General features: G+C 37.1%; 1 protein-coding gene across 1 annotated transcript in view; it reads right to left on the bottom strand.

The window, feature by feature from the left end:
- Positions 1-12,639, bottom strand: part of LOC105481164 (ATP binding cassette subfamily A member 12) — a 211,384-nt gene that overhangs the window by 182,881 nt on the left and 15,864 nt on the right. The window contains exon 2 of the mRNA XM_011740513.2: positions 2,307-2,400. Within this exon, the coding sequence (XP_011738815.2) occupies positions 2,307-2,400 (94 nt within the window). The remainder of the gene's footprint in view (positions 1-2,306; positions 2,401-12,639) is intronic.

Consider the following 12,639-nt stretch of genomic DNA (forward strand, 5'->3'; position numbering starts at 1 on the left):
CTTTTACAAAATGTAAATGATGCAATGTGAAAAATTAGTACTGACTAGCAGATGTAAGAAATGTGAGTTCATGAGCTTAAAACCAGATTCTGGAGCCAGACTGCTTGGTTTCAAATCCTGACACCACTACTTATTAACTATACCATCTTGGTCAAGTTACTTAATTTCTCTGTGCATTAGTTTTCTTAACTGTGAGATGAATAATACAGTCACCACCTTACTAAGTGTCTGGTATACAGTATGAGATCAAGAAATATTTTTATTATAATGAATTATTGGCCAATTGTAATCTTTCAGCATAAAAGACATATATGAGAAACAAAGAAAAACAAGAGCAATTTAAAAAAACAGGATGAAAGCATCTAAATCTAAACTGACATCTCAAAGTTATTCTCTTTCTACCACAAAAGCGGGGGAAAAGGCCAGGTTGGGTGGCTCACACCTGTAATCCCAGCACTTTGGGAGGCCGAGGCAGTGGATTACGAGGTCAGGAGTTCAAGACCAGCCCGACCAAGATGGTGAAACACCATCTCTACTAAAACTACAAAAATTAGCCAGGTGTGGTGGCAGGTTGCCTGTAATCCCAGCTACTTGGGTGGCTGAGGCAGAGTATTGCTTGAACCTGGGAAAATTGCTAGTTAGCATATTAACTATTTAAGAGTATTTATCCTACTTATATGATATTCCTGAAGTCCATGCTACTTAAGATACGTACAAATATATAAATGGATTATTTCTGAGGTCCATGCTACTTAAGATATGAACAAACATATAAACTCCAACAGTATACGATGGAGCCAATCTGTTATAAGTAGCTAATATACACATAATATGAAGAGAGCAAAATTATGCTGTTTTTATGAACAATCTAATAAAATCTCATCAATAACTCAAATGACTTGAGAAAAAATCCTTTAGAAATAAAGTACTATTGGCCGGGTGCGGTGACTCACGCCTGTAATCCCAGCATTTTGGGAGGCCAAGGTGGGCGGATCACGAGGTCAGGAGATCAAGACCATCCTGGCTAACACGGTGAAACCCCGTCTCTACTAAAAATACAAAAGAAAAAATTAGCCGGGCGTGGTGGCGGGCACCTGTAGTCCCAGCTACTCGGGAGGCTGATGCAGGAGAATGGTGTGAAGCCGGAGGCAGAGCTTGCAGTGACTTGAGATCGCGCCACTGTACTCCAGCCTGGGTGACAGAACGAGACTCCGTCTCAACGAAACAAAACAAAACAGAAATAAATTACTATTTAAATGTAAGGAATTATTTAGTCTAGCACCAAGAGTTCAAATGCTTTCCACTAACTGAATTAACATTTTCTTTTGAATTAGCCTATTGCGCATGATTCATGTAAATTCTGCTATGGTTCTCATCTGATTTCTTAGAACTGGGTGATTCAAAAACACTGTAATTATTTTTTAAAGTCACTAACTTTTTACTCTCTTTACAAAATAACTCAGCATTGTCTTCTTTTACATAGCAAATTACCGCAATTTTTGTGAAATACAATCTAATTTATAGAAATTTGATTTACAAGAAGCTTTTTAGGAGATGGCTGTTTTGTGAAGCAAGAAGTATCTGGTTTGACTTTTCCTCCTCTTTTAAGAAAACTGGCTTCACAGGGAAAAAACAAAAACAAAAACAGCATTCGTCAAACCACTGGGGTTAAAACCCTCATCCCCCTCAGTTTTGAGGACTTTTCTTAGTCCTTTCTACTTTTTCATTCTGGATCCAAAAGAAAATAATGGAGTGTCAGGCATTCTGCCCATTTTACAACTTGACAGTTACTAAATGTAACTGAAAGAGCACTAATTAGAGAACAATCTTCTCTTGAACTAAATGTGTTGACACGCTTACACCACTCAAATATCAGCCCTAAAGAGAGAGAAGAGATGTGTATACTACTCTGGATTTTCATTTGTTCAGTTGATCAAATACAAGACTACGGTTTCCATTACAAAAGTAAAGAATGATGTAGCGCTAGGTTGCTGCTTGTTTGTGTTGTGCATATCATGGCAAAATGTATGAAATGAATAATCAATGGGTCAAAATTTTAAAAAGGCTAAAATATTTTCTGGCTTCTACAAGCTTCATATTTTTCTACATAATATTACAAACTCAACTTGCTGACCAACTTGAAAATCTAGGGTAAAAAACACACAAATTGTTCGTATTGATCCTTCCAAGTGAAAACACTATACAAAAAAAAAAAAAAAAATTGAAATGAAACACTACAGTGGTACCAAAATAAATTTTAACTAGAATCTGAAAATTAGGAAAAGAAACAAATTTCATTTACTTACAAGTTGGTTTTGCAGTTGGAGGAAATTTGGTCCGGGTGATAGCCAAAATTATGAAAATAATAACTGGCCATAAGATCAAGACAAGTGTCCAAAGCTGCAACATAATGGTAGAAAAAATGGTTAGTTTTATTGTTGAACCAAAGATTTTTAAGACCTGACTACAAAAAAATGTGTCATACTATAATATTTCAACACAAGCTGAATATTTGACCAACTGTAGATATTATTAATAAAAAATGAATGATTTTTTAAATATGTAAAAGACCTGTAAATGCACAGAAGAATGATTTTTCCAGGCTTAAAACCACGAAATAATCTTCTGAAGACTTCTTTTGGATCACCTCTCGTGACTGCCCCAATCATGATTATATTAAAATTAAACCTGATTGGTTACTTCATTCCTTAAAAATCCTTTAGAATTTCCCACTTCCCTTGGATAAGACACAATGTTCTAAACAGGGCATACGGAACCCAAAGTAATTTCAACCTATGCCTATTTTAGCCTTTTCAATGTCAGCATTCTACACTCAGTCATAAAGACTGGTGTGTGACATGGGTCATGACCCATAAATAATGTTGAATAAATGAACCTAAGAATGGACCAATGGAGAAATAATTGAGTCAATGAGTGAGGGAGTAAAAAGGAACTTCAAGTCCCATGTAGTTCCACATACTCCTTAATGTCTTGCGTGTCTGCTTCTATCATAGAATTTACACTGTTATAATGATTTTTTTTGCCCACTTCCCAAATAAACTGGCCGTTCATTTATGGTAGGGGCAGTGTCTTATTGATACCTAAATTTCTACCACTAGATGAAAACTAGATGCTCAAAAACACATACTGCATTGAAATTGCTTTTTTTTTTTTTTTTTTTTTTTTTGAGATGGAGTCTTGCTCTGTCGCCCAGGCTTGGAGTGCAGTGGCACGATCTTGGCTCGCTGCAACCTCTGCCTCCCAGGTTCAAGCAATTCTCTGCCGCAGCCTCCTGAGTAGCTGGGGTTACAGGCACCCGCCACCATGCTTGGCTAATTTTTGTATTTTTATTAGATATGAGGTTTTGCTATCTTGGCCAGGCTGGTCTTGAACTCCTGACCTTGTGATCCACCTGCCTCGGCCTCCCAAAGTGCTGGGATTACAGGTGTGAGCCACCGCACCCAGCCTGAAATTTCTATTAGAGAATTTCACTTTAAGTAGTTTATGAGCTGGTTTTCCTCCCCATGTAGATATGATTCAGTTTGAAAAACACTAACTGCTTAATATTTTATAGATCTATATAATTGGCTCCAGAGCCACGAAAAACACATATTCACAAGAACATTAACTGTGATATGCCAATAGTTATGGTGTTCAAACCACACCACAGGGACAAATTTTGCATATACTTAATAAAGTGAAACTTGGAACTGCGTTTCTGTATAGTTTTGTGGTCAGACTTACCTTTCCTCTCCCACTTTTCAGAGACAATTTGCTTCAGCCAAATCTCAAACAATCTACCTGGAGCTCTTCCATTCACCAAAGCAATCCAAACCCCATAAATTACTCATCCTTAAATAGCTCCTAATGTACATTTGCTACTAAAATCTCCATTGCACGTCCAAGAGTGCTGCTCTCCTCGCTGGTAGGCCTGTCTCACCAGCTTCTTAGACTTTGGGTATAAGGGTAAGTTTTCAAAAATGGAAGTTCACTATAGATCCAAGGAATCCAGAGGCACTGGGTTTGATCAGAGCTTGAAAAGCACCCATACAGACTGAACAACTTAATCTAAAACAGTGCTTCTCAAACATTTGGGTGGACTCCAAATCAACTTGGGATCTTGTAAACATACAGATTATGGTTCAGAAGATCTGAGGTGGGGGCTGAGATTCTACATTTCTAAGAGGCTCCCGGGTAGGTGATGCTGACACAGCTGATCCGTGGACTGCCCCTTGAGGAGAATGGATGTAGATGTATGCCACCCTGCCTATCTAACAGGAGTGTTCACAAAGTCCTGGAATATTTTTGTTGGAAAGTTTCTTTGGGATCACCTAATGAAGAGAATTCAGGACGTTTGTAAATTTGAATGGGAGAAAAAGAGGTTATATATTTATTTTCTCTAGCTTGTTATTAACATTTAGTATTTCCATTAATGACGAATGTAGGGAATGAACCACAGTGTTGTTAGAAGTACCTGTGACTTTGTCACTCATAGAAATTATGGATATTTAAAAATCACATTAGAGTTATTGCAGATACCTTAAAGTGCTATTTATACTCATTACTACATTAAAATTAGTTATGAATTCACCACTAGACCTTTGATTTTAATGCATAATAAGGAGACACACATATTACCATATCATAAATTTGCTTTTTTTTCTTTGAGATGGAGTCTTGCTCTGTCGCCAGGCTGGAGTGCAATGGTGCGATCTCAGCTCACTGCAACCTCTGCCTCCTAGGTTCAAGCAATTCTCCTGCCTCAGTCTCAAGAGTAGCTGGCACTACAGGCGTGTGCCACCATGCCCAGCTAATATTTGTATTTTTAGTAGAGACAGGGTTTCACAATGTAGCCCAGGATGGTCTCAATCTCTTAATCTCGTGATCTGCCCGCCTTGGCCTCCCAAAGTGCTGGGATTACAAGCGTTAGCCACCGTGCCCAGCCAAATTTGTTTTTTTTATACTCTGATAACTGAATTTCAGTATAATTGGTTTTATTTATAATCCTTTTTATTTTCTTTTACTTGATGAATTTTAAAACATTATTATTATTTTTTTTTTTTTTTTGAGACGGAGTCTCGCTGTGTCACCCAGGCTGGAGTGCAGTGGCGCGATCTCGGCTCACTGCAAGCTCCGCCTCCCGGGTTTACGCCATTCTCCCGCCTCAGCCTCCGAGTAGCTGGGACTACAGGCGCCCGCCACGCCCGGCTAGTTTTTTGCATTTTTAGTAGAGACGGGGTTTCACCATGTTAGCCAGGATGGTCTAGATCTCCTGACCTCGTGATCCACCCGCCTCGGCCTCCCAAAGTACTGGGATTACAGGCTTGAGCCACCGCGCCCGGCCTTAAAACATTATTCTTAAAGAGGCTGTAGGTTTGACCAGACTGCCAAAGCCATCCTAAGGTCCTGTAATCTGATCCAACTCTTATTTTGTATTTTCCAGGTGCAGAAAGTTAGCATAACTTGTCCAAAGTCATATATCCAATTGTGAGGCAGAACAGGGAACAAGGATCTGAATCCCAAGATATATAGGAGGCCAGAATTTTTTTTTTATATAATTATCGTACTGTTCTGAGCAGCAAATAAGAAAGCATTACAGAAATTATATTGCAAAAATATGAGTGCTACAGAAATGTAAGATGTGTTATTATTCTAGCCTCATCTCTGATTTATTTTGAAATTAGAGATTGTTCTTTAAAGATCCTGGATACAAGGTATCATCTTTATTTTATGTTTCTCATTTGAAATGTAGAGTAGAAAGAATTAAGGTTAAAAAATTAATGTTTGTGGATTTATCAGTTTTGTATTTGAGGCCATAGTTATTCTTTAAGGAAAGTATTCATCTGAGTAGCCTTGATGCCCCATAGCTACTTTAAGGAACATCTATTCATTTTCTATGGCAACTTCATGAGAATTCAGTGACTGAGATCAACTATACCAACATATCCACATTCAGATAAGGGGCATATATTGTATGGTATGTGTAAGTTGTCTTTTGCTTGATCTAATTTGTTGATTTCATGAGGATGTTTTGGTGAGTCTTAAGATTAATTTTAAACATATTTTGAATCCAGACAAAAATGTAATATATACCAGAGACGTTTACGGCATTTTAGACTCCGTTGAAGGCAAAAACCACAGCCAGCCTATAAACAAATCTATTATTACAAGATTTCCCTGGGATTTCAGGTCAGGGAAAGGTTTAGAGAACATTTCTGCATACTGCATTTTAGAGGGATAATAAATACAAAGCCCTCTATACTACGGTCTCACAAATGTTAAGCTTGACAGGTTAATCACAAAAGCAAGAAATAAATAAAATTTAAATTTTCATAGCAGCAGTGTTGTTCACAATACCATTTTAAATATGATTATAAGCAACCTAGAAGCAAATGCGGTGTCAAGGATTCAAACTCTAAACCAATGAGCCATGACTTTTTTCTGTTTGTTTAGAGAAAGGGATAATATATTAATTTGACACATATAGACATCGGAGCTACTTGAGATGCTTGAGGAAAGCAGTGTTTAAAGGTTTCATATTTTTGCTTAGAGTGTAATTATTTTACACTGTCTATACATCTCCTTGGCATTCTACCCCCCTATACTGTTGGCATCAAAGGGTATGTGCACACTAAATAGTGTATAATTCCTTAGTGGGCCAGGGCATTGGTATCCTTTTATTTCTCCAGGATTTATTTTCTACTCACATGTACCATTCTGTTCTCTTTTTCTTCTTCTTTTCCTGAAAAATTCAATCCAAAAGTCCATAGGTAGGTCCTAGCAAGGTAAGTGTACATACTAGTACTTGGGGAGCCACAGCGACCCAGTGAGGGAAGTGGGGACTTAGAAGGGTGAAGAGGACATGGGCACTGAAGCAGTGAGATGTGGGGTGTCAGAGCCCAAGTGGGGTGAAGAAGGTGTCAGTGCAAGAAGACAGGACAGAGGCAGTGGCAGGCGATTGATTTCATAAGAGCAGGTTGATGATAAAAGTAGATATATCCCCCATTAGGGGAGTCAGGCTTCCCACTATCCATCAGGGGAGTTATAACAATTGGAATAGAAGGAAACTAGAATGAACTTGGTAGTGTTGGGTTAGAATGAGCAAAGTGGGCATAAACTCCTAATTCCCAAGCGTATAAAGAGACATAAGATGTAGATTAAAATGCGTGTGTGTATGATTTATTTTTTACTTTCTGGTTCCACAATTTATTTCTGCCTCATTGTGTACCTTCTTTGTCCAATTCCTGAAAACATCTATTTTTCCAGAAAATCCTAGCTGCTTTTAGTAGACAACTGAGTGCTAGGTGTGATCATTGCTAGTGGGGTCTCACTATTTTCAATACTCGACATAGCTAAAGATGATATGTAGAAGATAGAGACAGATGATACAAAAGGATAGATAGTTATATAGCTTGCTTGATCGATTGATATAGACAGGTAGGTAGGTAGATTGATAGAAGCATGATGGATTTACTACAAAGGGATTGGCAATGAATGATGAGGACACATCCAAGAATACAGATACCAGCCTGTGGCTGCATTTAAACGTTAAAATATATTTGAAAATAAAATATATTTAATTAAGCAAACTAGGAATCCATGAATCTCTGCTGATGGAAACAAACACATAGGTAAACATAAACAAACTGAAAGCTTAATGAGGAATGGAGCACATACCTACAAAATATTTCCCTACAAAATGGGACAAATTGTCATCACGCACAACCTAGTGTGATGAAATGGAAAAAAGAGGATCATTTCTCTGACATTCTTGCCAAAGATGAATAATAACCTGACTCAAAAAATAAAGAAACAACCGATACTTTACAAGACAATTGGTCATGAAGGTTCGAAAGTGTCAGGGTCGTGAAGGTCAAGGAAAAATTGAGAAACTGTTACAGACTAAAGGAGACAAGAGCCATGAAAACTAGATGCAGCACGTAATTCTAAACTGGATCCTTTTGCTGTACAAAGGCCACAGTTCCAACAACTGGTGAACCTTGAGTCTAAGGATTTGATGGTGGTATTTAGCTATGTTTATTTTGTAGAAAATTTACATTAAAGTATCTGGGGGTAATGGAGCACCCATCTCAAATTGTTCTAAAAAACAAGAAAAAAAGTTATTTGCACTGTTCTTGCAACATTTCTTTAAATTTGTTTCAAAATAAAAAGTTTAGAAATTATTTAAAAGATTTCTGCATTTCTTTTTGAAAATCCAGACTAATTTTTAAAAGAATGCAAAAGATGAAGCAACAGAAAAAGAGATAAACACAAGCTTCACATCTAGAAACTCTATCCCGTTGCATGCAAGTATTGAGGTTTGGAGAATTAATGATAATGTCGGGGCACATTTCAGTGACCTTGCAGTCACTAAGTCATGAACTCAAAATTACAAGTTTAAATCTTAAGCAATTCCTGGAATTAATCAAATGTAAATTCATTGCAAAATTTTCATTTAAAGCTAATCTGCAGTATCTATTAACGAAATCAAATTATCTAGTAATATTTTCCCCTGCACCTGCTAAGAACTATTATTTCAAGTATTTACAAATTTCAAAAACCTGATGTTCAAAAAAATTTGGGCAAAGCATATAATTTCAACTTTAGAATATCACTACTTTATTACGTTGTCAGAATCCTTTATTCTAATTAATGCTAGTCTATCTGATTCTATTTTTGTCTACCATTGTTATTATCTTACCATTTTCACTAAACAGTAAAGAAAATAAGATACAGGTGAATTTTAAGTAAACAAGTCTAACTATATATTTTTTAAATTATATGAAACTAAACTACTGTTTGGAGACTCTGTGAATTTAATTGCCACATCTTATTATCCTAGAGCAGAAGTAACAGACTGGCGGTGGAAAGATCATATCAGACTCACGGAGCGGTTTTGTTTCTTGCACACGGTTTTGTTATTGTTTTCAATGAAATGTGAATGCCTTTAAATGGGGAAAGTACTCTCTAGTTCATCTTAGATGTCACCATTCCTCACTTTTTAATGAAGTGCTTGGTGCACTTTACCTATACATTACATATTTTGTCCCTACAGACATTTGAGTTTGTGCCTTTATACTAGAGTAACCTGAGGCTGGTTATGTCAAAAATAAATGATACTCAGCAGGGCATGGTGGCTAATGCCTGTAATCCCAGCACTTTGGGAGGCCGAGGCGGGGGGATTGCTTGAGGTCAGGAATTTGAGACCAGCCTGGTCAACATGGTGAAAATCTGTCTCTACTGAAAATACAAAAATTAGCCGAGCATGGTGGCATGTGCTTGTAGTCTCAGCTACTCAGGAGGCTGAGGCAGAACAATCATTTGAACCCAAGAGGTGGAGGTTGCAGTGAGCCAAGATCTCACTACTGCACTCCAGTCTGGATGACACAGTGAGACGCCGTCTCAAAAAAAAAAAAATTAATAAAAAAAAGAATGATATGATACTGAATATCAATACAATTTCTATATTTGAATAGGATTTCTTTTGCCTCGATCCAAAAACAAAAACAAAAGGCTAAGATGAAGAGTTTTCATTCCTCTTCATATCATCATAGTTTTGGAGAGTTTTAAGGAAATTTAGAGTATACATATAAATATATATAAAACAGTAACCATTTATTTAAGATGTACACATAAATACAACAAAAAATTATTGAGCATCTCCTATGGACCAGACACTGGAGATATAGCAATGTAAGTTTTCAGTCTTTTGAGAAAGGGAAACAAAAAAATAATTACAACTAATTTGCATTTCTCTATGATTAGTGAGGATGAGCATTCTTATATGTTTGTTGGCCACTTGTATGTCATCTTTTGAGAAGCATCTGTTCATGTCTTTTGCCAATTTTTTAAATGGGATTATTTGCTTTTTGCTTGCTGATTTAAGTTTGTATAGATTCTGGATATTAGACTTCTGTTGCATGCAGAGTTTGAGAGTATTTTCTCCCATTCTTTAGGTTATCTGTTTCCTCAATTGAGATATATATATATATAATTTTTTTTTTGAGACCAATTCTTGCTCTGTTGCCCAGGGTAGAGTGGCACGATCTCAGCTCACGGCAACCTCCACCTCCCAGGTTCAAGCAAGTCTCCTGCCTCAGCCTCCCAAGTAGCTGTGATTACAGGCATGTGCCACCATGCCTGGCTCATTTTTGTATTTTTAGTAGAGACGGGGTTTTACCATGTTGACCAGGCTACTCTTGAACTCTTGACCTCAGGTGATCTGCCAGCCTTGGCCTCCCAAAATGCTGGGATTACAGGCATGAGCCACCACTCCTGGCTGATGATTTCTTTGGCTGGGCAGAAGCTCTTTAGCTTAATTAGGTCCCATTTATCAATTTGTGGTTTTGTTACAATTGCTTTTGGGGACTTAGCCAAAAATGATTTGCCAAGGCCAATGTCAAGAAGGGTATTTCCTACATTTTCTTTTAGGATTTTTAGAGTTTGAGGTCTTACATTTAAGTCCCTAATCCATCTTGAGTTAATTTTTATATATGGGGAAAGGTAGGGGCCCAGTTTTATTAACCTGCATATGGCTGGTCAGTTATCCCAGCACCTCTTATTGAATAGGGAGTCCTTTCCCCCATTGCTTGGTTTTGCGAGCCTTGTCAAAGATCAGGTGGTTGTGAGTATGGTGCTTTCTTTCTCAGTTTCCAATTCTGTTCAGTTGTTATATGCACCTGTTTCTGGACCAGTGCCATGCTGTTTTGGCCTCACATAAGTCAGAATGGCCATCATTAAAAAGTAAAAAAATAATAATAATAATCAAAACAACGATGACAAAAAAAAAAAAAAACAGATGCTGGCGAGGCTTCAGAGAATAGGGAACACTTATCTACTGTTGATGGGAGTATAAATCAGTTCAGCCACTGTGGAAAGCAGTTTGGAGATTTCTCAAAAGAACCTAAAACAAAGCTACCATTTAACCTTGCAATCCCTTTACTGGGCATATAACCAGAGGAAAAAAGATCATTATACCAAAAAGATACATACACTCATATGTTCATCACCTTGCTACTAACAATAGCAAAGACACGAAATCAACCTACCTGTCCATCAATGGTGAATTGGATAAAGAAAATGTGGTACATATACACCATGGAATATTACATAGCCGTGAAAAAGAATGAAATCATGTAATCATGTCATTTGCAAAAACATGGATGGAGCTGAAGCCATGATCCTTAGCAAGTTAATGTAAGAACAGAAAACTAAATACTCTGTATTCTCACTTATAAGTGGGAGTAAACATTGAGCACTTATGGACATATACATGGGAACAACAGACACTGCAGAGTACTAGAGGAGGGAGGGATGGAGGCATGGGTTGAAAAACCACCTATTTGGTACTATGCTCACCACTTGGATGCAATATACTCATCTAACAATCCTGCACACATACTCCCCATATCTAAAATAGAAATTGAAAAAAATAATTACAGCTAGCTGGAATGCATAATATGACATAGGAAGTAAAGAATGCAAGAGAAAGATAAATCAAAGACAGCTGAGTCTAAAACATGAAGGATGAAAAAGGGTCAAACACAAGAAATAAATATGTGTTGGATGGAGCGTGAGAAAGAAGTGGGAGTCTTTTGAGCAGAAGAAGCATATGTGTGAAGATCCACAGATGGGGAAGAGAGGGGGATATTCCAGGAACAGAAATAAGTCCAGAATGACTGGGACGTTAAGACTTAGGGAAAATATATCTGCCATATGGTTATCCAACCTCTATGTGAATGCTTCTAGTGACTAGAAGTTTACTATGAGACTGCTTCATCATTAGACAACTCATGTTGTCTGATATTTTTGCTTATATTAAGGTGAAATATTTCTTCCCGTAACTACTGCCTATTTGTCTAAGTTTGGCCTCCTCTTCCACATGAGAATTCTATGAGTATTTGAAGAAAGACAAAATCCCCTCTTTCCCTTGGCAATGTTAACAATTCTGTTAAGTACTGTTACAAAATATGTTCCCCAGGATGAATTCTTGTTGTCAAGTGGTCTTGTTATAATTAACGTTAGCATTCAATACAATACTCCAAATTATAATAGCTAATATATATTGACAGCTTAGATTGTGCAACATGCTCTGCTAAACACAACATGTATTATCACTTTTAACATAATAACCTCCTTTCCTCTTGCTGATGGGAAGACAGGATCTTAAAATCTGTCTTTGAGCTTTTCTTCTAGAAGCCACTAAGCAGTAGAGCTGGTGTTTGAACCCAGGGAGTCTGGCTACACTAGCAGAGTTAATCACTAAATTATAGAGTTAACCCACTACAAAATGGATTACTGGCTGTCTTTGATTTGAATACTATACTTTTATTATTCTATGAGAGCACTGAAAGTCATTTAAAGGACTCCTTGTAACCTAGAATTAGAACTTTTTATTGCAAACTTGAAAATAAAAATTGCTCAAACTTACATATATAAAGTATACTATCTCTTTTTTCCTTTTTTATTTCTTTCTTTTAGCATTGTCCTATAAGACAAGAATGACTGTTATTTGATGATAACAAGAGGATCCAAGGTTTACATTGCAAAGTAAGAGCTTGCTACCTAAGACCCAAAATAAACCTTAGTTCCCATGAACAAACTTAGTTTCCCAGTGAGGAAATAAAAATGGCTCAGAGT

The sequence above is a fragment of the Macaca nemestrina genome, chromosome 11 (genome assembly GCF_043159975.1).
Source record: "Macaca nemestrina isolate mMacNem1 chromosome 11, mMacNem.hap1, whole genome shotgun sequence".
NCBI classification, from domain to species: Eukaryota; Metazoa; Chordata; class Mammalia; order Primates; family Cercopithecidae; genus Macaca; species Macaca nemestrina.